Source organism: Cloeon dipterum, chromosome 4 (genome assembly GCF_949628265.1).
Source record: "Cloeon dipterum chromosome 4, ieCloDipt1.1, whole genome shotgun sequence".
NCBI classification, from domain to species: Eukaryota; Metazoa; Arthropoda; class Insecta; order Ephemeroptera; family Baetidae; genus Cloeon; species Cloeon dipterum.
In genome coordinates this window covers 1,036,546-1,062,299 of record NC_088789.1, presented here as the reverse complement: position 1 = coordinate 1,062,299, position 25,754 = coordinate 1,036,546, and the positions used below count along the sequence as shown (strand labels likewise).

The following is a 25,754-nucleotide window of genomic DNA, read 5'->3' as shown; positions in this document are numbered from 1 at the left end:
AATACCATTTATTTTCAATACTTAATTTAAACTTCATAATATGTAAAAATCACAAGGTTCTTATATCACAAATATTAAAGGTTTTAAAATTTAAACAATTTTTAATAATACGTCAGGATTAGTGGCCTCCTTAAATTTTTCAAAAACTGGTTTCTGGATTGTCATTCGGCAGTTTTTCCTTTAAATTTAAGCTTTCCAGTGGCAAACACCTATAAAAAGACCCCGAGTTCAATAAAATTGGGAATTTTCGAAATTTTTTTATCTCAGGGTAACGTTGGGGTCAGACCCTGAAAGTCGATCTTGACCTTGCTAGGTTTACCCTGGGCGCTCTTCATGTGTCTATAAGCAAATGAAATGCGAAAAATGTGTTTAAAGATCGAGAGGTGAACTGCGCATGCGCGGTCTAGTGGCCCTGAGCCTGTTCTTAAACTTAAATTCGAATTGCAGAAAAAATATCGCGATTGAACCTATGAAAAATTGGTGTGCTTGTGCATAATTTCGTGGGCTACATTTCAGCTCTGAACTTCGAATAAATCGAACGGGGACCTGAATTTTGAATTTTCGAAAAAGGGTTGCGAAAGGTGAAATTGAACTTCGACTTGCGAATTTTTTGTTAATTGTTCATGATCGAAAAATAGGTTGGCCAGTGAAAATTACAAGATGATACCTCAACCCAGTCAAGAGTTACAGTCCACAAATCGATTTTCGGGGATTTTTGAAATAAACGAAAAAAATCCCTCCTTTTTAAAATTATTAAGAGCATAAACGAGCCCAAATTTTTAATTTCCCCCTGACCGTTTGCTACAATTGATTTACTTTCCTGTCTCGTCAGCTTGAATTTCGGCTAAAAAGTTGTGTATTTTGTTTCAGGAGCCAAGAGGAGTGATCAAGCGACCTTTCAAGCTCTGGGATATCTGGCGGAATGTGCGCAAGGCTTTGGTGGTCAGCACCTTTGAGGAACTCGTGGCCAGAGGTGCGTAGAGCCCAGCAAGGGTGCAAGACAGGGGTGGGTAGGTGCACGCACGCACGCACGCAGTCACGCGCACGGGGGTGTAATATAATATGGGGCGCGCCGCGAGAACAAAAACGGGGCCAGGATGCGTTCGTTCAGATATTCATGAGACTTCCTCGGGCGAGGTAAACACACACTCGGGCACATGCTTTTGTGCCCCCCCTCTCTCTCTCTCTCTCTCTCTCTCTCTCTCTCTCTCTCTCTCTCTCTCTCTCTCTCTCTCTCTCTCTCTCTCTTACTCTCGCGTCGAATTTTTCATATTACTAGGGCTCGGATTTATAGGCGGGGTTTTCAATAAAAAAAATTGATTTTCGGTGGTTTGAAGCAAATTTTTAGCAGGGCTTTTTTAAAAATTAATTGTTTACGGATTAAATGTTTAGTTCTCTGACAAAAATTATAAAAAGTTGAAAGTATAAAATGCTAAGAAATGAGAATTTTTGGTCAGGGAATTCACTAGTGGTTTTTTTAACGAACTTGCGCTGTGATTTCGGAGTCAATCGTGCTGCTGTGCATTCTGCTTCTAAAATTGTTTCTTTAGACGTGCTAAAAACCAAAATCAGTCTAGCCATTCGCCATTAAAACGTCGGAAAATATTTTTATTAAAAAAATAATGGTTTACACGATTCTACGGCGGTTGGATTAACCGATTTTGGTTTTCAGCACGTCAAAAGAAAACATTTTAAGTGAAGAATGCACAGCAGAAGGCTTGAAACTGAAATCGCTGCGAAAATGCCTTAAAATCAAACGTATACGGTGGAGCCATCTATTGCCGGCTTTGAACACTAAAGGATGAGTTTTGTCTTGGCCATATCTCGAGCTCTAACAGTCAGAATTGAAAAACCTGCATACCGTTCGACTCGTCTTGACCTCCCCTAACGATTTGCAGGGTTTTAAGAGGTGCTCAACCCTCATCCTCCACTCCCAAATAAAAATATTTCAATCCCGATGAATTTTTTCCATCAAATTTAAAAAAAAGTAATGAGAATTTTATATAAATACAGATTTTTGTCCTAGATAAATGTCAACAATTTTTATTGAATTAAGAACACGTTGAGATTTTATTTTCACAATAAAAGTTACCTTATTTTACATTTATTAATATTTTGATAATTAATTCATTTAATTTTAAATCCCTTTGTAATTTCAATTTCTGCAATATATTTAAATTTGAGTAGTAATCTATCTTTTCATAAAATAAATTTTTACCTATTAAAGCAGCATTACCGGCAAGAAATTAGTCATCTCCAAATTATTTGAAAGCATCCAAAGGAAATTGAAATCGAATTAAAATTCATATACATTTCAACAGTCATTTTTAATACGCGGATATTCTCAGATAACCAATTTAGTTAAAGGTTAATAACACCGGGGTTCGGATTGCGATCTGCGTTGAGAATTCAATTTGGCGTCGAAATAACGGAGGCCAATCAGGAGACAGTCCGGCGGCCAATCAGAAGCGTCGAAAAAGAGGCGTGCCGACCTAATAATGTCATTCCCGCGTATTTTTTAATATTTCCATTAGCCTGATGTGCCATCTAACGGTCGATTCACCAATCACCGGGCTAATCAGCTGTTTGTAAAGGAATAACAAAAATATTCACTGCGCTTTCATAATAAATTTCGTTTGTCACTTTCCCGCCGTACTCTACCAGACGCCATATCAGCGCGTTGCGTGAATACCGGCCCCGGTAGTTAGAAATAAAATTAAAATGAATTTTAGCGAGTGATTAAGACGGAGAAGGAAAGTAAACGCGTGCGAAAATCCGATCCCATGGTGGCACATATTAGACGCGCGCAGAGCAGAGGCGGGTGGGATCGAGCGAGCGAGACAGGCAGATGATAAAAAGCGGCGGCGGCGGCGGGCGAGCGGCTGCTTGAGTGCAGTCAGCATTTTAATATCGAGACGCATTCACCTTGTTGGCTGCTCGGAGCGAATTTTGACAAGGGCCGATTGCAAATCTGCCATTTTCCACGGCGTCTCCGACAGCCAGCCGGCTCGGCTCGGCTCGGCTCGCTTGCTATGTTCTGCTTCTGCTTGTGCTCTCCCGCCGAGCAGAGCAGAGCAGAGCACAGAGCACTGAAATTGGGCTTGCTGCATCTCTCCGCGCCTTTTCCGCTTTACGATCGATTGCCCGACTCTTCGCATTTCTAATATGTGCTAAATACGCTCTAGGATACAGATTTTTCCATCGCTAAATCATCAAACAGACGAGATTTCACGCAGACTGGGGATTTTTTTTTACAATTTATTAATATCTTCAGGCTTTTTACAACCTTATTTCTCTACGAATTAAGAATAAAATCCGGTGTGTCTAAGAATGACAGTTTTAGCTCGTGAAATTGACAGAAATGCGTTTTTTATCCCAAACAAAATTTTAACTATCAATTTAATACAGCAAATTCAAGACAGTTCAGTGTAATCAATGCACAAAAAGGCTTTCAAATTTTCAATACATAAATAAAAACCAAGTCGTATAAAATTTCCTTGAATTAAAATTTTGCAATAGGCTCTTTTCATTGCAGAGTGAATAATTAGTGGAATTCATTTACATTTCAGTTATTAATAGTTTGCATAAAAAATCAAACGATTCTACTCTTTTTTACAATTTTTTTAAACTAACATTGATAAACAATAAGCTGTTGTAGAGCTAAATTTATATTTTATTAAAATTATTTACATTTACATTAATATCTTTACTATTTTTCATATTTTTTGAAGGGCATTTTCAAATTCTGATATATTTAATTTTAATCGGTAAAAATCTTGCATGGATGGCTCTTAAAATACGTCAAAAGTAAAGCATATTTAGGCTAATTAACATAATCGCAGACAAAAAAATCCAGGTCATAGAATTGGAAAATATTGGGCGTTATTTTGGAATATCGAAATATTTTTTGATCATCGAGCTCAGTTTGAATAACATGTAGTGTGGCCACAACTCTCAGCCGCGAGATTCAAGGTGGCGGCTGGCGGGACCGGCTTAACTTAGCTGATTATTTTCCCCGGTGGCTGGCGGCTGCCCACTTGACCCAAAATTTGCTAGCTGGCAGAGACCTCTAATTTTCGTTTATTATGTGATGCTTTCTTTGAGTACGCTAGTTAACAATTTTTACTAAATTAGTTCAATTCAATACATTTATTTGTCTTTTGTTTTTTGATCGATGAAGAAATGTTTGCGGTTTTTTAGAGGTAAAATTGATGACGCCATTTGTTAGGAAAATTAGATATATTCTGTGTAAAAGATGTGCTAATTGTATGCCAAAACTTCGATTTAAAATCGACATAAAATTTCATTTCGCAAAAGCAACGTTTCTCAAGGTTAATTTTTTTCAGTTTCATGGAGATATCTCGAAAACCATTAAAATTCCGCATCGTCAATTTATTTAAAGATATTATGCGTGTCTTTTCCCCGATACGATGAAAAACAGCAAACATTTTTCCTTCAATTTGGCGTATTTATTTATTAGTAAATTCAAAATTTCAAAATTTTCTGAAACTTTTGGTGTTGATGGGCATTAAAAGTTGCAGCATGGTGGGTACTTTTTCATCATCACAATTGAAGACGAGAATATATTAAAGATTTAAGATATCAAGAAATTCTGTTTTTCCGGAAATATGAGTCGTGAATTTTTTTAACAGTTGTCCAAACAACTCAATTTGCCATAACCCCACGTCTGAAAATCATGATTGGTTTACTTAAAGAAAAATTTGAAACATTTATTCCCTTTTTTTATTTTTTCTTTTTTGTAAATTTAATACACAAGTTAAATTTTTTTACGGTAATTTTGATTAACACTAGTTAACTTTTCAACCTAGTTTCTTAGTAAACATAAAATTTAATAATAACTAACAAAATAATTAAGTATAGATTTTGTTAGTATAAATGCATTTTTATTCTTATTTTATTTTGTTTAGGTTCTTTTATTAAATTTAATTTCTTTTATTTAATTTTTAAATGTATATAAATATTTGTTATCATACGATTAATCAATGTTCAGATTATCAATTAAAGTTTAATCATATCCTGTGTTATTGGTGTATTCTTAAATGACCTCTTATAGCAATGCAAGAATCATGAATTACGTGAATGATAAACAAAGAGCAAATAAACGAAGTAATAGAAAAGATAAAGAGTATTATCAATTCGAAATAAAATCAGATTCTTGGGCAAAATTTCAATTGAACGCGACTATGATTCAAGAGATTTCTCTTTCCGCGCGGCGTGGAACAAAAGTGCGGGATTGATCGCGGGCGCAGCTGAATCGCGTTTAGTTTTAGCGAAAGACAGCAGACGCGCGCATTGTCTGCCTCTGCTCCGCCGGCCGAAAAGCTGGAAAGCAGTGCGAATTCGCCACAATATTGCGCCTAAATCAGCCTTTCAACTGCTAGTAGCTCTTATTGAAACAGAGAACGCGCGCCGAGTTTTTGTTCGGCCCGAATCCGCCGCCGCCGCCGCCGCTGCCTTTGAGCTATGGCATAGTGCAAACTTAGCCCTGCCTGCGCGCCACCAGCCCCAGAGAGAGCGAGAGAGAGCGAGCACAAAGAGAGAAAAGAGAGAGAGAGACGACTAACCTTGAACGGAGATGCGCACTCTCTCCTATTTTCCTCCAACTTTAAATGTAATTTTTTATTCAATTCTTCAGTGTTTCTGTTCCTCAAAGTGGAACAAATGAAGCAAAAATAGTAATCTGAAACGCTTTAAATTTTTAGAAGCCTTTTGATAACATGGAAAAACCCTTTGCATGCTGATTTTCTCTACCTTATTGTACGTTAATAATTGGTTCTAAAATTTTTTTGCATTTGGATAAACCAATTTTAAAGGATTGATTTTAACAGAGCGAAAAAGCAAGATTTTATTTTCAATCAGTTAAATATTATATAAAGCGCATTTAAATCGCAATAATTACAGCAATAAAATTTAAGTCTATCAAAATATTATTAATAACCTCAACGTAACTATTTTTAATTAAATATTATATCAAGCTTTTAAATCTTATTTTTTTAATAAATTACCAAACGTTCAGCATTCATACCATTTCATATTAAATTTATATCTTAAATTTAAATTTATATTTAAATTTAAGAACCATCAAACTGAACTATTCCGTAAAAACAATCAACTTTTTCAATATAATTAAACTTTTACACTTTCGTTCTTACAACCACGATTTTTAAACAACCAAAATTAGGACATATATCTGAGATGACTTCTACTGTTATTAAAAAATTTAATAATTATAAATTATCAAAAAATTAATTTCAAGTATTTAATTCATAATAATTTTATCAATCACAATTTATGCATATTCGTAAATTATCGAATGAATTAAAAATAATAGGTCGCATAGAGATTATTCAAAAAATTCTCAAAACTAATTACTTCATTGATAATTTTGAATATATATACAGTAGCTCCAAATAAATCTTGTATATTTCATTTGTACAATTTTATTTCAAAATCATATATAAAAATAATGGTTTACACTCTTCATGCGTTTTAATATAACAGGTGTAGTTTTTTACCTGCAGAGATTGCTAGAATCTATAAAAATATCTAATAACCATTCTTGTGTTCCAAGCCTCCAACGAATGGCGCCACCGTACACTTTCAATTTTAATGAACTTGCGCTTTGATTTAAGTCTCAAATCATGCTGCTGTGCATTCTGCTTCTAGAATTATTTCTTTGCACGTGTTAACAACGAAAATCAGTCCAGCCATTCGCCGTAGAAACGTCGGAAAAGATTTTGTATTTAAAAAATAGTGATTTTCCCGATTCTATGACGATTGGCTTAACCGATTTTGGTTTTCAGCACTTCAAAAGAAAATAAGAATGCACTGTGTCAGGATTGAGTCGGAAATTCTCTTAGCGCAAGAGCCTTAAAAATCGGAAGTACACGGTGGCGCCATCTGTTGGAGGGTCAGAACACTAAAGGGTGAATTTTGTCTTGGCCGGATCTCGAGTTCTAACAGCCAGACTTGCAAAAACAGCACACCGTTCGGCTCGTCTTGACCTCCCCTAACGATTTGCAGGGTTTTAGAGGTGCTCAACCCTCCACCCCTACCCCCAAATGACCATTTTTCCACCCCGATGAAGTTTTTTCCTTCAAATTTGAAAAATAAAGGAGGAGCTTTTGATAGATTTTTGCCTGAAAATTATCGAAGCATACAATGGTGCCATCCGTTCGCGACTTCGAACGTTCGAACACTAACGGTTTTCCCAACTGGGGAATTTAAGGACATTGCTTCACCATTTTTTAATAGAAACAAATTGTTTGGATAGTTTGTTGGGATTAAATTATCGACGACTTACGACACTAAAAGCCAACAATCGTTTCGAACTTCTAGGTGGCGATCGTCAGGGTACAATAAATTTAAATAAAAAAACTCAAGCCATTGAGGGATTGAAAATGTTAACATTTTGCTTTCTTCATTTTTTTCTCATTTATTTAGAGAACGTAGGAAATATCTTTGAATATTAAAGCATATATTTTAAACCAAATATGGCTATTTTAATTTTCCATAATTGTTCAAATTTTCCAATAGAAATGCAATATTTAATTTAGATTGGTTAGAATTAATATTCACTTTTGAAATATAGGGGGTTGCAAAATTTCAGCATTTACTCTTGATAAAAATATGAAAGATGTAACTAAAAATATCATTATATCTCGCCGTGCTTCAACAAATAAATTTTTGAAAAATAGCCTGGCCCAAAAATTACGAGGAAAGAGAAGAGCTAAAATCGGGAAGTGATGAATGGGAGGGCTGCGGCGTGCCAAAAATCAAAATCCGGCCACGCGTGGGCCGGTTTTGATTTGGGGCGTGCGTCCTAGGTTTGGTGCGGGTCAGGGTGGGCGTCGGGAGGGCGGACCTCCGCGGAAGGTGTGCGTGCGTGCGGTGCCGGGGCAGTGTTGGCATTGTTGGCGAATGCAAGCGCGAGGGAGCCGAGTGGCGGAGTGGCAAAGTTTGGCGGGTTGGCGGGTGGGTTGGCAGGGCGCGCGCCGATCAATAGCAGATGGCACTACTGTGTTGCAGGCAAGGAGAAGCTGAATGTGCCGCCCGGAGAACCAGTGCGGCTGCTGCTCGAGTCGGACGGCACGCAAATCGAGGACGGCGACTACTTCCGCACCCTGCCCAACAACACGGTGCTGCTGCTGCTGAGACCTGGCGAGCGCTGGCACCCCGCCGGGGTCGACGTCATCCGAGCAGGTACCCCATTCCCGACCACCCCCCACGACCCCGAGAAACGCCCCCTCCCCCAGCGCCACAAGTAGGTCAGCGGCCTCCGCGGCCGAGCTGCAATTCAAGCAGCTAACGCGTGGCCCCAAACACCCCCGATGCACCCCTAAAAATAAAAAACACCCCCTTGAAAATTGAACAGTTTCTACTGGCTTGAAAAATCCTGCAAATCTAAATTTTGGACGTCCCGAGAAATTTCTAAAAACAATTTAAAATAATTTTTATTTGAAAAAATATCAAGGAAATTTCAGTTTTTTTTTGGAAATTTCGGCTTGGCCCTCGAAAGTTGCGTGTGGGAAGGGTGGTTGACCTTTGCGAGGTAGCATTTTGACCTTTGCTCTCCCACACACTGAAATTTGGGCCGCCCACGTGCGCCCGCACCATTCATCCTCATTGAAATCTGCAGCTCGGCCAACGTTCCGTTTCAGTTGAGCCCTTCACTTGTTATACATATTGATTGATCCCGCCACGTAAATGTGCCGCACGTGCATTCAACCTTGCGAGCTTCATTTTATTTACTCACGGAAAATTGCACTTTCTTTTATATCAAATATATATATTTTTTAAATTCGATTTTCTTTCCGGATTTTTTTTTATTTTATTTTACAGTCAATGTTTTTCAACATGATAAATCGTCCATACAAAAATGGACCCATTTAATCGCGGTAGATGAATAAATATTGCACAAATTACTAAGGTTCGGAATGTTGCTCACTATCAAACTCAACATTTGAAAATTCGCCGCACCACTGGGCGGAACTTAAGCTAACAATAAGGAAGGCCGCTCTTCAGCCAGATGCTAAAACATTTCGTAGCTGAGATCTTTTGATAAAAAATATATTTAACAAATAATATATTCTTCATACGCATCTTTCAATACATGATTCTTAATATTTAATAATATTTTAAAATTTTAAATAAACAATTGTTCAATAAATTTTAATTTCTTAACTTTCCAAACAAAAGTTTCAACGATAATAACTATATGGAAATCATTATTATTTATTTTTTCTATAAATTTGTGTTCTACATAATATTCGTATGGATAATCAGTTTGTAAATAATATATCGTAGCTCCGTCAATTTAGATCCCTGAAAATTTTGTTAAATAGTATTCGAATTTAAAAATCAAATTTCATCATATCACTTTTGTGTCTAAACAAATTTATTTTATCAAAATTTTAAAATCGTAAAAGGCACGTTATTTATTATTTTACTAGTGACAAATGTCATAATTGCATTATGTCCTTTAACAGACACATTTTCCACATAGCTGGAACCTCTTGTGTAAAACAATGAGCTAATAAAATACAAGAGTTAAATAGGATTTTTTCATTTCATGATATATCTTGTAGGGTAAAATTAGAATTTTTACGTCATTTGATTCTCAGACTTTAAATTTGTCTTCAAAATTTCTCTTTAAAAAGTGGAATGATAGTGATTTTTTATTATAAAAATGATATTACTTGGAAAGACCCTCACCGACCATTTTTTCCAGACCAAAAGTGCCCCAAAATCCGATTATGAGCGAAGGAAATTAGTTGCTTCCAGGGAGAGAAAAATTATTAAAAATTTTTACTGAGAAGATAAAAAAAGTACTTTCGAGTCTTAAAAGTTATTTTTAAATTTTTAAAAAATTGCTGATTTTCGAAAGCGCCCTGTGTTTGGCCTCATTAAAATTCATAAATTGATCGTTGCGTTTTTTCAGAACACTAGTAAAACTTCCAGTTTTTTCCTATTGAGCAGATTTTTCTAAAATTTACTAATTTCGCACAAAATTTGACTGAAAATTTCCAGTTGCCGTTAGAGAACCTTGAAAATATTTTTGGAAAAATTGAAATACTCAAGTTAATTTATTCGAGAATCACCTATAAGAAAAAATATCTTTTCATCTTAATTATTTGTCTGATTTTCAGAGGTAAATGTGGTTGGTAAATCAGGGACTGCGCATAAGACAAAGAAAATTATGATAGCGTTGTTCCCGGAGCGATTCGGCGGTGCTGGGGTCTGGAAGGGGGACGCGCGCGCGGCGGCTGTGGGAAAAGTGGGTCAGCAGGGTCGCTGGCTGATTCGGGTTGCAGCAGCGCGCGCGAGATTCGGGTTGCCGGGGCAGGGCAGCAGGGAAAGTGCAAGCGCGGAGGGTGCGTGCGGCGTGGGGCGCGCGCACTACACTCGCAGCCAAGGTGTTGAGCACTCGAATCGCTTGTTTTTGTTTGAGCAGGCGCGCCCGCTCCGCCGCCCGCCCGCTCCTCCGCCGCCGCCGCTTTGATGTCGCTCTCGCCGCTCGCTCGCTCGCTAGGCGGCCGGCGCGGCGCGGCACCGGCGGCCGGCACTTTTACTGCGCTGCGCCACATTTACAGTTTTCATTGAGGATGGCCCAATCGATAATCGGCGCCGGCACAACACTTTCCCACCACTCTCCCTGCCTGCGCCCGAATTTCCCTGCGCTCCCTGTTTTCATTTCGTCCACGACCAAAACATTTAGTCACTTTTTAACACATTAATAATTTTAAATTTTATTTTTATCTCAATTTATAGGACCTTTTTTAAAAATACAAAATTTTGAATTTTTCACAAAATCAGTAAAAAAAATATTGTTGATTTTGGAAAACAGCAAATGGGTGGAAGAGCCTCAATAAGGGCCATCGATTGGTACCTGAATCGGCGTCGTAGGGCCATAAGGCTCCGCCTGGGCCCCAAAAACAAATTTTTGAAATATCACTTATCGCGATTTTTGGATTGAAAAAAATAATAACTTGACTCCTATGGGTCGTATAGTAAAAATTCAAAGTTTATCAAGCTCGCAGTAAAATTCTACGTTTTTAAATCCATTTTCTGCCCCTGTCCACCTCCACCACCACCGACGACCCCATTGATTGCTAAGGTTTTGTGCCGAAATTCGCAACTTTGCCGATATTTTAAATGTAAAATTAAAAAAATATTTAATTTGGTGTATGGTCAAATTTGGTTAAATTTGTTATTTTTAGGTTTTATTTTCATTAGAAATATAACCAAAACCGAGGGTAAATAAGAGTTTTATTAAATAGTACTTTAAAAAATTGAAAAACCTATTTGTTTGTAATTCTTCCAAAATTTACTTAAAAAAAAGAAGCCACAAACTCCACCCTAATTATTTATATATATTTTTCACATTCACTTATTGGGCGACATTTTAATCTAAAATTATCTGAACAAATTCCAGATTGGACCCCATAAATTCAAATTTAAATTTTGTGTATTCCAGAAGTGGCCATGAACATAAGATCTTTCATGAAAAATTAATAAAAGTAATCGTTGAGACAAGTTCAATGTTCAATGGTATTTGGCATCTATTGGGGCCCTAAAATTGGGAATTTTAATTCAGAAAACCCCACGCACATCAGAGGGAATGAAGGGTTGGAGCAAGCGATTCTACACTAAAATGTATGAAATATTGGCAAAATAAAATATAGTCAAAAATGCTGCATAAAAATTTATTTTTTTAATTTATCAGCAAAATACTGGAAAATTCTTGTTGGCAATACCTGATTCCCTTAGGATTCAGTTTAAGCCAAAATATTGATATAATTAGCAGTGTAAATTTATGAGAAAAGTGGCTACAAAGTTAGAACTGTCTCTTTACTAGATGACTGTGTCCCTACTTGAAATTCTATTTTATTTCACAAGAAAGAGATTCCCTAAAAGGTTAAATGCACTGTTTGGACATATCTTTACCAGAGAACTTGAAATCTGCCAAAAAAATGTAATCAACCGCTGCAAAATTTGGAGAAAATTTTCAAAATTTGAATTTTTACCGTTTTTTATCATAGCAATTTGTAGAACAAATTGTTAAACAACCCAACTAATTTTTTCGTTTTGCGGGTATTAATTTTAAAAAATAAATGCGGCATCAAATGAACTCCTATTATACGTTTTTCTGTGTGTTGTGTTTGCAGCGATATCAGCAATTCCGCGCATCGTATGCGAGACGATCCATTCGCTCGAGTTGCACGATGAGACTCCCTCGTGGAAGATCATGGACAACAAAGGGCGCGTCACCGTGGTGCTGCACTGGGATCAACGCCACCAGGAGAAGCAAGCACCGAAAGGTAATGAGGCTCGCAGCCCCAACAAGCAGAGGGTAGCCGCCGAGCGACCCTCGCTCGTCATCCAGACCAGTCTGGACAAACTTGGTACGTTTGCCAAAATCTCAGCTCGCTCGCTCACTCGCTTTTTATTGGTGTCTCCCGCCCCGCCCCGCCCCGCCCGCCTACTCGCACGGGGTGCGTATATAAACCGCCCCCTGCCCGCCAACCCCTCGCAAACCAAGTACCAAGTGCGACTGGCTGCGATGTCTATTTTCATTTGTCAAATTTCCTCAGTTTTCTAAATGTTTTTGGCAGGAACAATATTTTTTAAGGTTAAAAATTTGCTCCTGAATGGTATTCGATAGTTCCTAAGGATGACAAATAATAATAAAAAAGACTATTGGAATTGGCTCTGTTTAGAGCATTGTTTTGTTTTTAGATTTAAAAACAAATATTTCGTCGTTTGGCTATGGTAGTATATTATCAGTAAAAATATAATTAAGGTGGTTTTAGAAACGAAAAACCAAAATGATTGTATTTTAAAATGAGATAAATAAAATGATTAATTGTTTGGACCATAGTTGGGGTAAGCCGCCAACAGATGGTGCCACCATACTATGGATTTTAAGGCAATTATTCCCGGTCAGAAGAATTCGGTCCCGGGAAACGAAAAAATTGAGCGTCGATTTTAATCATAGAACCAAAAACATTCCTTTGATGGAACTGAAATTTAGTGGAGCCGAATTTTTCAGACTGAATCCTGCCACTGTGCACTCTTTACTTAATGTATATTTTCTTGTCACGTGCGGAAAACCAAAATCGGTGAAGCCAATCGCCGTAGAGTCATGAAATCCACAATTTTTGAAATAAAACGTTTCTACAGCGAGTGGCTTAACTGATTTTTTTAGTTTAGCGCGTCTAAAGAATTATTTCTCGAAGCAGAATGCACAGCAGCAGGATTGTGTCTTAAATCACAGTTCTTAAAAATCGAAAGTATAAGGTGGCTCCATATGTTGGCGGGTTGAAAACTCAAGGGCTTTTACGTAACTTTGGTGCATGAACACTTGTTGCCTTTTTGATTTTGTTTTTACCTTTACCAAAAATTTTCTTATAATCTTTCAATTCCTTCTTGAGGACAAAGAATTAAACAATTAGGGTTTACGAAAACTTGAATAAAATTTTTTTAATGAATTTTTCAGAGAAAAATCAAGATTTTTTTTATAATTTTCCCCATTTTTTTGGCTTACGAAAGTGAATTTTAAGACAGCAGAATTGAGCAATGGACTTTTAAAAAGTTAAAATTCATTCCATCGATTATATTTGCATATTTGAGATTGTTTTTGTTTTTTGCATAGAATTCTACGATTGCAAAGAATTTTTCAAATATTTCCACCCCTGACAAACTGAAATTTTCAAGGCCAAAGAATATCAAAAAAGCAAATGCTGATTAATAAAAGCTTGATTTTATCCAGGCGTTATATTCGTGATAAAATACACATAAATTTTTTATTTACCAAGGAAATTGAAAAACAATTTGTGTCAGAGGATATACATATAAAATTATTACGTTTGCATGACAATTTGGCAATTTATATCTATAAATATTTAATTGGCATTTTTATGTGCTTGCTGAGCATGTCCTTTTTTTAAAATTGTTTCGTCACAATTTGAACATTAAAATGATTAAAAACTTTTTGCACATAATATTGAAAATGATTTTATAATTTTCATAAATATTTATTTTCTAAAATTCACACAATAAAAGTATTATAAATTTGTGAGAATGGGATCATTGTATCAAAAATTCATGCATTATTAATATTATTCTAGTATGAGACTATATGTAATTAATTTCATAGAAACAAAATAACATAATTTTTAATTAGATTTGATTATCAAGTTATTTTAAAACCAATTTGAAGCCTAAGAGCGAATTATTGACACCTTATCAAGTTCAATCCTGATAATTTAGCAACTTTGATGTGAATAGGATTGCATTTTTGGCACGCAGACATTACAAAACAAATTTTTTTGTACAAAAAATTAAAAATTTTTTTCTCTAATTGAACTTCCGCACGTCATAATAAATGTTTTTATGCACAAAAGAGAAGAATTTAAGTGCCCAATTCATGAAATTTAAATATTTGTAGCATCCATCAGCAGCTTTAAAAATTAAAAGACTTAAAATAAACACAAAGACCAATATTTTCTAAGCTAAAAATATTTAAATCAGGCAGTAAAATTATTTAGACGTAAATTAAACTTTAACACAAACAAATTTAATTTTTAATATTAAAACGATTTGTGTGAATTTGTGCGTTTGGCAGGTGTGCACACGTCGGTGAACAGGGAGACGGGGAAGAAGGAGACGCTGATCAACGACGTGTACCCGCCGCGCTACAGCCCGCAGATAACTGTGATAAACCACGACGATGTTCAGAGCAAGTACCAGCGGCTGGTGCGGCAGGGCAGCTCGTCGTTCGACGCCACCGTGCACGTGCACACGCCCGAGTGCGCCAACCACCTGCACCAGCCCCGCAGCGGCAGTCCGGCCAACGGCGACACCACCGAGTGCGACTTCCACTGCTGCGCCCTCCACGAGGAGGGGCGCAAAATCCAGGTGAGCCCTCGCCCCCCACCCACCCCCGACAATACTACACCCTATTGCTGGCCGTCATCTTTATTCAAATTTATTTCTAAAAAAATTAAACAGGCAAAACATAATTATTTAATTGTTGTATTTCTTTCTGCAAAACCCTTATAAAAAAATTCTTTGTATTGAATTTAAAGGGGAACGATCAGGATTTTTTTAAAAATGATTTTACATAAAAAGACCCTAATTGACCAACTTCTTCGTACACTTCCGACCAAAATGTGCCCCAAAATCCAAATTTTAGATTTTACCAGTTTGAAATCAATTGCTCCCGGGGGTGAGAAAAATTATGAAAATTTAAAAGTTGAGAAGAAGGTGAGAAGATAAAAAATAGTACTTTCGAGTCTTGAATGGTTTTTTTTTTCAGAAATTGCAGATTTTCCCAAGGGCCTCATTAAAATTCACAAGTTGATAGGAGCGTTAAAAACTGCCAAAATTAAAAAAGCTGATTACGTTTCCTGTTTTTTTCCTACTGAGCAAATTTCTCTCAAATTCACTATTTTCGCACAATATTTGTCTGAAAATTTCATCTGGCTGTTAGAGAACCTTTAAAATATTTTGGGAAAAATCAAAATACTCAAAATTAAGTTAATTTGTAAGAGAATCATCTCAGAAACTTTAGTTATTTTTTCATTTTAATAATTTCTATGATTTTCAGAGGTAAACTCGGTGAACTTAATGACTATTTTTTTGAAAATTTATTGGAAATTTTTGTATTGAATTTCAAAGACATATTTATTTCCTACCACATGTGAAAATTTCGAATTTTACTGACAATGAATTTTTGCCTTTTAAATAGTAAAAGGCCTAAATCAAAGGATAGTTTTGGCTCGCCAGTAAAATTATGAACAAAATTTTCCACTTAATTTCATTCTACGCGTCGAAACCCTGAGCAATCACAATTTTGTCAATATTTACATTCGTCAGAATTGTCGGAGCTTTTTTATTTATTAAATAATTTTGAAAACGCAATATCGCATTTTCCTAAAAAGAAAAATAAATAAATAAAAATTATAAGTTTTGTTTTTTCTCAAAATCCTATTTTTAAAATTATCTATATAGCAGGAAATTAAAATCTGTTCTTTTCAGAATTTTGATCATAAAAAATAAAACCCCTACGAGAATTTTAATTTTGTGTTACTTTCTTTGGAATCAATTTCATTAAAAAAAACATGACCAGCATCTGCATTTTGAACCTGAGCTGACAAATCAGATCGTCTGCTTGAAGATAAAAGAATCTGATTTGCCTGGCGCCCTGAAACCAATGTGTCTGTGTGTTTGTGTGTTGCTCAATGCCCGTTTTTCTCCTTTAAAGTTCATTTGAAGTAGATAGGCAGTAACACCAAAAATTATTGCTTGTCTCGAACATCGGCGTGGCACGCGCGCAGATTAAATCAACCCTCAAAATGAACGTCGTCTCGATGTCTTTTTGTTTCATAAAAAAAATCCTTCCTCGGTTCCACTGCAACGAAATGGAGTGTATTTTTTGATTTGTTTTTCCAAAATCTCTGCTGATATTGCATTATTAAAATTTAATCAGGATGTTTTCATATGCTTTGGTATTTTTTAACCAAATTAATTTCAACCCAAAATCGAATGGGAATTAATTCTAATTGGTTATTTAAATGGTCCAGCGTAAATTTGAACGAACATTTTCTTTTCAAACGAAAAAAATTAGTAGTTTAAATAAGGCTTAAAATTAATTATTTAAAAAATAGCCGTTATTTTATCTAAAATGTAAATTCAACAGTTTTAATTTACTAAAAAAATTGGGCTGTTGTTTAAAAATCGTTCTTTTCCCTTTATGGAGTTTTTACAAATTAGTTTTCAAGCTTTTTATCTTTCCATTTAATATCTTTAAATTAATAAAATAATAAATAGAACAAAGCAATGGCAGGTAGATATCCTGAATTAAATTCCCTCCAGAATTTTCAAAAGTCGAAATAAAAATACCCTCCATATTGCAATGCATCTTGGAGCCGTTGGCGTTTGCGTTGGCGGCGCGCGTGTCGCAAACGAGAGAAAAACAGTGCGAGGAATCAGAAATAAACTGTCTACTTTGAATGGGCGGTGTGTCCGGCAGGTGCACAAGAGCGTGGCGACCTCGCCGATCCAGGAGGCGAACGGCGGAGGGCAGGCCGGCGTGCAGGACGGCCGGCGGACGGGGGCGCTGCCCAAGGGGACGCACGTGCGCTTCCTCGACACCACCGAGCACCAGTACCACGCGCCGCACAACGCGCTCGGCGTCCCCGGCGACAGCTCCGAGAGCGAAACCGAGAACACGGTGCTCGAGGAAGAGGCCACCACCTCGGAAAAGTTCCTCCTCCTCATCGACCAGCTCTCCGTCGACCAGAAGAGGCACCTTACCATCAAGGACATCGGTAGGAAATACGATGAATATTTTTTTTATCAAAAATTAACCAAAAATCGAATTATGTGAATGTAACTTTTGACTGGGTTGAGATATCACCTTGAAATTTTCACTGCCCAACCTAGCTTTCGATCTTGAACAACATTTACATTAAAAAAATCGCAGTTCGAAGGTCAAGGTCACCTTTCGAGACCTTTTTTAGAAAATTCAAAATTAAGGGATGATAGCCCCCTTCGATTTTTACGGGGTTCAGGGCTTTTTAGCTACAGATGGTATATTTTCGACTTACTGTACATTAAGAATAAACAGAACTAGAACCATAATATCTAAGATAAAAAATGTTTATTCTCTTGACGAAATAAAAGGGCCATTTTTATTTAAAATAAAATGCAAATCAAAATTGATGATGAATACATATATATATATATATATATATATATATATATATATATATATATATATATATATTTCTTTTCAAATCGCAACAGAATTCGTAAAAACGATAAAAAATTAACCTTCTCGCCACAAATAAAAATTATATTAAATCTTAGTTTTTTCTTGTTTTATAATTATAAATTAATAAACAAATAAATAATATGGTTGTAAAACGAATTTCAAATTTTATTCATATACGTTTTAATGTCTTTATGCTAACATAAGATTTTTATTTGTGTATTTTAATATTTAGATTCACTTCTTTTTTTGCCAAAAATTGTAAAACAGAGAAATATAATTAAACAAAAACATATAGCAGCATTTTTTTAAATATCTTGCTTTTTTATCAAAATATTCCATAAATATTTTTGCAGGATTCAACTAAACTTTTGTGGTTATTAATTTTAAATCCTGTTTCTTTGTAATGAGGCAAACTGTTAATTATTGCATATTGCACACCTTCGTCAAGTGAAATTAATGCCTGCCGAGAAATCGTGGCCAATTCACCAGTTGCATAAGAGCCCTAAGTGTTCGAAGCCAGGAATAGATGGTATCAGTGGATTCTTTCGAGTTTAATGAACCTTCGCTGCGATATAAGACTAAATCGATTCTACGGCGATTGGCTTAACCGATTTTGGTTTTCGGCACGTCAAGAGAAACAAAATTAAGAGAAGAATGCAAAGCAGCAGGCTTGAACCTGAAATCACTGCGGAAATGCCTTAAGATCAAAAGTATACGGTGGCGCCTTCTGTTGCCGGCTTTGAACACTAATGGGTGAATTTTGTCTTGGCCATATCTCGAGTTCTAACAGTCAGAATCGCAAAAACGGCACACCGTTCGACTCGTCTTGACCTCCCCTAATGATTTGCAGGGTTTTAAGAGGTGATCTACCCTCAACCCTCACAGCAAATGACCATATTTCAACCCTGAAGATGAGAAAGTTTTAATATTTAAATTCAAACTACTAATGAATTGTTCAAAAATGTAACTAAATAATCAGATCGTTCTTTGATATCGTAGCTAAAAATGATTTTAAAAGAAGTAAAATTTTTCTGATTTCTGTTCGTTTTTTCAGGGATAATCCTGGAGCGGCTGAACTCGAAGATCGTGGACGTGGAGCGGTTGGACCGGGAGAGCGAGAGCGACGACTGCTACAACTGGACGATCAAGGCGACGATTCGGGGCGAGGTGCTGCGCGAGCTGGGCGTCATCTACAACGGCAACTACTACGCCATCTGCGAGCACCCTGGCTACAAGGAGGACGAGCAGCGCGACGAGGAGATCGAAGAGGAAGAGGAGGAGGAGGAGGACCGACTCTAGCCCAGGCAGAGCCCCCCGGGGCCCTGCTGCGCCTGCTGCTGCTGTGAGCCAGAGGAGGGGCCCTTTTAGAGCCAGCGGAAGGAAGGCAGCCGAATATTAAATAAAAATTGTTGATTCCAAAACACGGACACACCAAGGGATGAAAAACGTCGCGTCGTTCTCCTCCCTGTGAGCATTCTAAAAAAGAGAAAACAAATACGCACCGCGTTGCAAGTTGTGTGTGTCTCTCTCGACCCCCCAAGCTCCCTGTTCCCCCCACCCCCAAGCAGCGTCAGACTCGAAAGTTTTGCCCTCCCGCCAGACACCGCCCGTTGACACGATATTCGCCAAAAATCGAGCTATTGTACTCTGTATATCAGGCGCTGGGAGCGCGAGCAGTGGCCTCGGACCCCCGATCGGTCCCCCTCCCCTCAGGACCGCCCCCGGAAAGAAATTGGATATTCGAGGATGTCCGCCTCACACACAGGCTGTTCAAAAGTAACTTTCGGATATCCTTTGGATGTCCTGAGTATATCTTTAGATATCTTAAAGGATACTTTTGGACATCCCGAAGGATATCTTTGGCTTATCCTGATGGATGTCTTTTGATGCCCTGAGGATGTCCTTGGGTATTCTGAGGATGTCTTTAGACATCTTGAAGGATATCTTTCGACAACCTGAAGGATATCTTTGGATATCCAATTTCTTGCTGTGGGCCTGACTTTCTGGCTGAAATTGATCCTCCAGGAATCAAGCGGGAGCGTTTAAAATGTTCAGCCGGTGTCAGTTTTGTGCCTGAAGGGTGGGCGGCGACGTAAAAAGCCGCAGTTTAGGTCGTTGTCAAAAAATTTGAATCTCGCTCAGCCGAGGCCACAGGCTCGTTTCTCCCTGCTTTCCAGTTTACACTAGTCAAACACACGCAAACACGATGGATGTGTTTTTCGGTTGATTTTTCGAATTCTAATCAAGTTGGAGTGTGCAGGTGCGGGCCGCCGTGTATTTTGCCCCTCAACTGCCGCATCAATAACGATCGCACAATTGGTCAGACTTATCATTAAGCAGTCTCCGGCTTAAACAAATACAAAGACCCCGCGCAGAGATTTGGGGCTTTCTCTCTCTTCTCTCAGAAAATAAAAAATGAAATCGACCCGGAGGTGCTGGAGTCTTTTTGTCACGAAACGGAGCCCTTGCGTGGAGAAGGTGCTGTCCTAAATTGCTCAAGCAGTGATAAAAACCAGAATTATTAAATTTGTAAAACAAACACAAACACACACGTACGCAGAAAAGAAGAAGAAGAAGAGGAAGAAGAAGAATTCAGAAGAACGCGCACTCTTTCACACCGCGTGGCGGCGACGACCGGTTGAATATGTTAGTGCTTGACTCTCACACTTTTTGAAAGGACGAACGAAACCCGCCAGATCCCTGATTTTGTGACTCGACTTGCGTGTGGACTCGTACCAGAAGAGAAGAGGAAGTTTTACTTTTGCGTGTGAATGCTGAAAAATGTGTGCCAAGAGAGTGCTGTGCTATTTTTTAACAAAGCTAAACACAAAATAATGAGAGAATTAAAACGACGACGAAGACGTGCAGATTACAAAGAAACAAAACACACACACACACACACGCGCGCGCTAGGACGAAAAATTTAGGATGAAAAAAATTATAAACTTGTAAAAACCAACCGCGATCGGTGGCTGGTGCAGCGCGCGGACGGACGCGGACGTACGTAAGATCTTGCTTTCCGTGCACTTTTTATAGACAAAACAAGGCAAGCGGGAACTTGGAATATATATCTCGAGAGAGAGACAGAGAGTGCCAAATTTTCACAATGCAAGATCGCTCAATATTTCTACTAATAATACGAATGGTGCCAAATACTATATTTTACAAAAAGAGCACTTTCTTGTAAAACTCACGATCGATCGACGGGGAGAGATGCAGAGTCCGCGCCGCCGCTGCACCCGCGCCGCCGACGTCTTGCTCACTTTTGAGGGCGAGAGCAGAATAAATCTCGAAGCAATCATGTGTGCTCCGTTCGCACGCGCGACACGAGCCGAAAATACCTATTACTTAATTACGTTAGGAGAGGGATCCTTCATTGCGGACAGGTTTGGTGTTCCTAATGGCTTTATTGTATGTTTCACACACACACACACACGACACACACATACACGACACACACCTATACACACGAAACAAACACACACACACACAAGACACACACGCTAACAAAAACACAAACACACCTTTGATCATCCCTCGGATAGCTTTCTTAACGAGCAAAACAGATTACAAAAAAAAGAAGAAAGACCGCAGTTGACAGAAAATATTAAACGAATTAAATAAAAGAGAGAATTATTAAAACGAAGCAGGCGGCAGCTCGGCGCGGGCCGTCCCTGCCGCCCCCGGCGGGAAGGACACGCGCGTTTTTACCGATACATATTCTATATTGATTGTTTGCATACATACATATATAATATATACCTGAAGAAAGAGGAAAATTTTAAATTCACGCTCTTAACCGCGACAATGAATCAACACAGCACCTGACGAGACACGCGCTTTCCCGCGGGCGCGGCCGGGATCCGTGGGTCGTCCACAAATGGCCACTTTTCTGTCCTCCAAATTTGAAAAAAAAGGAATATTCTGGCACTTTTTTTAACAAGAAGAAACAGAAATTCCCGGTAAGAAATTGGAAATCCGAGGATATCCGCGCAGTGACATAGGCTCTGTTGAAAGGATATCTCGCAGGATATCTAATTTCTTGTTGGGTTAGGACAAAGGTTTCCAAGCGAAAATTATGGAAAAAATATTTGTTCAGGATATCCTCCTAAATAAAAAAAAAATTATTTAAATAGGATCGATTTATTAAACTAATTATTTTATTTCCTTGAAAGAGCAGATATTCTAAAACTCCAATCAGCTGGTGGACCCTAGTAGCCGCCATCTTGCTTTTCTGACCATAGCAAGATTAAAAGACAACTCGTTCTAGAGTCCCATTGATTTCATTTTTTTACTTCCATTAATTTTTGAATCGTCTTTAAAACTCTGAAAATTGTCTTGGTTATTTCTCCTGGCTAAAAAGAACAAATAATTTATAGGTTCTTTTTAAATTCAAACGATTATTCAATGGTGCAGACGTTGTTAAATGGACAAGGACAGAAAATTTGCCTTTTTATATATAAATGGCGTGAATTGGTCGGCCGTCCGGAGGAAATCAGACTGGCAAGCTTCCCCGGTCGGCCGCCGACAAAGCTGCAATTAAATCTCATCGTGAAAATGGACCCGCGCCGGACAAGCGTTCGCCGACTCGCGCGACAAACTCACATTTTGATATAATCAAGCAGCGAGCGTTTGTGTTTTAGCTGAAAAAAAAATGAGAAGACACGACAGAGAGAGAGAACGATTATTATTATGAATTATAGCAGAGACAAAAGTATATCTCGTGTTTTAAAAAGAAAAAAAGAAGATAACATGTTGGAGAATATTTTGTTGACACTTCTCATGATCTATTGTATGGTATATTACGCGAAACTAAAACAAACAAACAAAAAAGAGTGAAAATGAACATGAAGAAATCCCGATTAACGCTATTGTTGGTAGCTTAATCGCGCGCGCGCTTATAAATGAGAAAATTACGACGGTTGCGAAAGAAGAGAATACGCGAAAAAAAGAGAAAAACACTCAAGTGGATGATTTTTTCGATATTTCTAACACAATTTTGTTGTACACTTCGAGGGTACTATTATTATTATATATTATAATAATGAAATTTATAATAAAAAATGGTGCCAAAGCGCGACACGAGAAAAAGATGAGCAAAAAACGATACAAAAAATTATAAAATGTGGCGTCTCCTTCCGGTGTTAATAAATCATGTAATTATTATTGACATACAGTGGAAAAATTGTAAAGAACATTATTCAGTTGGGAGCAGTGACGGTTTTGAAATTGTTCCGTTAGAAGCTCACTCTCACTGCCCATGTTAAAGTCGTTATTTACATTGCATACCAAGAATCATATTAATTAAAATAAATATGCATAAATTTAATTGCGCATTTATTATTGTTTGCGCCTGAAGTATACCAGTCTGGTCAGCATGCTCAACACGCACGGAATCTGCTTCATTTTGTTCATGTAGCTGCCTGGAACGTCGCTCTCGTGGTCCACGGCCACCCTGCACGACACGAACGTCAGGATGGTCTGCAGGTCGCGACGGTCGTGGTGCAGCTCCAGTTGGTTGCACAGCTGCTGGATGAACCAAGAGCCCGTCCCGGGATTGCGCCACGCGTAGTACCCTGATTTTTTTATCAGAAAAATAATCACAAACTTTTTTTTCTCAAATTCGATTCATAAATTTTATCATTAAACCCTAAATGTGTCAAATTATGGTATCATTTTAATTATTAATGCGATTTTATATATCAGTTGCATCAGCCCTTTTAGTGTTCGAAGCTGCCATCTGATGGCACCATCGTATACTTTCGTAACAAATTTAATTTTAATTCACTTGCGCTGCGATTGCTGACTCAATCCTACCACTGCGTTCATTTTTCACTCATTATTATTTCTTTTGACGTGCTAAAAACAAAAATTATTCCAGCCATTTTCGCCGTAGATGAAACGTTGGAAAAGATTTTTTATATTTAAAAAAATAGTGTTTTTCACGATTCTATGGCGATTGGCTACACCGATTTTAGTTGTCAGCACCTCAAAAGAAAGGGAAGAATGCACAGTAGCATGATTGATTGTTAGCCTGAAATCGCAGAGAAAGTGTCTTGAAATTAAATTTATCATGAAAGTACACGGTGGCGCCATCTGTTGGCGGCTTCAAACACAATAAAGGGCTGTTGTAGAACTCGTGTATTAAAAAATCACTTCTTTAATTTTGAGATTTTAATTGGATTCTTTTGAAAAAAAAATGATTGAAAATTGTACCATCTATGGTGGCGTTGGCGATGATGATGTCGGCATTGTTGGGGATGGCGTAGCGAATAGATCCGCCACTGGCGTCCACCTCGTCAGTTCCCGCTAGGCCCGACGTCTTCCTGATCTTCAGCACCGTTCCAGAGTCCAGGTTGTCGCCCCTGCACGCCTTTAAATAATAATTTTGGAATTAATTAAAAAGCTAATATCTCAAAACTGCACCCTATTTTATCTTATCAATAAAAAAACTGATCAAATTCCTGCTTCCTGTCCTTAATTAATTAGTTTTAATCTCCCACATCCTGCACAATGATGACTCAACACTAGGGCAAAAATTTATCATAGTCAGCTTATTTTTAATACCTGGATAAAGAAGATTTTGGGTTTTCCGGCCAGTGATGGGCATCTGTCGGCGGTGAAGTTGAGCCAGAGTTTCTCCGCGTCGTAAGTGTGGTCGCGGGCGTACAGCTCTCCCTTGGACCCGTGCGTCAGCACCGTCACCACCAGACAATCGTTCTTCGAGTGGTCCTCTTGGGACACTGAAAATAGTTTTTACGTGATGCTTATGGGAAAACTTTTAAAAGTTAATTTTGGGTATTTTGAATCCTAAAAAAATAAAGGTTGATATATTCCGATAAATTTTGTGAGAAAATTTGAGAAAAATTTGATTGACAGGAAAAAAACTGGAAATTTAATCAGCTTTCTTAAAATAGGCAGTTTTTGACGCTGTAATCAACTGAATTTTAATGATTCTCCTTCTAAATAAAAGAACAACAGTTTTAATAAAGATTAATTATATTAATTTACGTTTCCTCAAAGTGACCATGACGCTGCTGAAGTCGAGGTCCTTCTCCACCCTGACCTCGAAGCCCAGTTTGGTCAAAACGCCCTTGAGCCGGTCGCAGTCCTTGCTAGAGCCCTCTCTGGACTCTTGAGTTTCGAAGTTGATATGGTTCAGGATCAGGGCGACACCGCGGCGCGGGTAGTTCATGTTGTACTCCTCGGCGTAAATGTCCACCACCGGCGACGCCACCTCCACCAACGACGTCTCGCGAGGGGGTTGAATAGCCGACTGCCGTCTAGACAATAAATTTCAGAATAATTTCGAACTGGTATACCTGAATTCTCACCTCAGGGTGCTCCTTAAAGGGTTTGCGTCAGTTCTTGAAAAGTTATTGGAACTGTAAAAAGTCTTAGTTTAGCAAATTTAAGCGGTCAAAATAATAAAAACGCTTATCACCTCGAGTCAAGCACGTCTTTGCCACGATTTTTTTGGCTACTTGGAAGCGCAGAGCAGACACTGCAGAGTTTAAAAAATTAATTAATTCGCAGATTTAAATTTTTAGACCCACCTTTGAGCAGAGTTCAGGTTTTTCCTCCTTCGGCGACTCATGCTAAAATTGTAATTATAATTTTAAAATAACAGGACAGTTAAAAATTTAATTTTACTCACACTTCAGTGAAAGGCAAATCCTCCGCTCTTGCGTCTGGTTGTGACAAATTGCTGCAATAACAATAATGCGTATTTCACATTGATAAAGAGAGAATGGGTAAAATATGATAAATATTGTTGTGTTGAAACCGATTGCTTTACCTAGGTCTTTGAGTCTCAACAGGTTTTGAGTTTTTGCCTCGGGAACCAGAGGTACCTGGACCTAAAGGACTATAATTTGGATATTTTAAAAATTTGATTCAAATTAAAGAAAAAAACGAACCGTTTTGCCTTGTCCCCCATTATGAGTCGCGGCGT

General features: G+C 37.8%; 2 protein-coding genes across 3 annotated transcripts in view; one reads left to right on the top strand and one right to left on the bottom strand.

Annotated features, from left to right (window-relative positions):
* Drep2 (DNA fragmentation factor-related protein 2) overlaps window positions 1-23,129 on the top strand; it is a 27,555-nt gene extending 4,426 nt beyond the window's left edge. Inside the window, exons 2-7 of one of the 2 annotated variants that reach the window (XM_065487770.1) lie at window positions 871-973; window positions 8,050-8,223; window positions 12,189-12,341; window positions 14,648-14,940; window positions 17,057-17,354; window positions 18,855-23,129. In XM_065487770.1, the coding sequence (XP_065343842.1) occupies window positions 871-973; window positions 8,050-8,223; window positions 12,189-12,341; window positions 14,648-14,940; window positions 17,057-17,354; window positions 18,855-19,099 (1,266 nt within the window). In that variant the 3' untranslated portion in view covers window positions 19,100-23,129. Of the gene's footprint in view, window positions 1-870; window positions 974-8,049; window positions 8,224-12,188; window positions 12,426-14,647; window positions 14,941-17,056; window positions 17,355-18,854 lie in introns of both variants that reach the window. The other variant, XM_065487769.1, reaches the window with a different exon arrangement.
* LOC135941957 (caspase-1-like) lies at window positions 23,121-25,754 on the bottom strand. The gene is made up of 10 exons (XM_065487774.1): window positions 25,720-25,754; window positions 25,599-25,667; window positions 25,458-25,508; window positions 25,357-25,398; window positions 25,245-25,304; window positions 25,135-25,185; window positions 24,812-25,083; window positions 24,368-24,543; window positions 24,017-24,173; window positions 23,121-23,376 (listed from the first exon to the last, which is right to left on the bottom strand). Exons 1-10 carry the CDS (start codon window positions 25,737-25,739, stop codon window positions 23,141-23,143), a joined length of 1,134 nt encoding a protein of 377 aa, XP_065343846.1. The 5' UTR covers window positions 25,740-25,754; the 3' UTR covers window positions 23,121-23,140.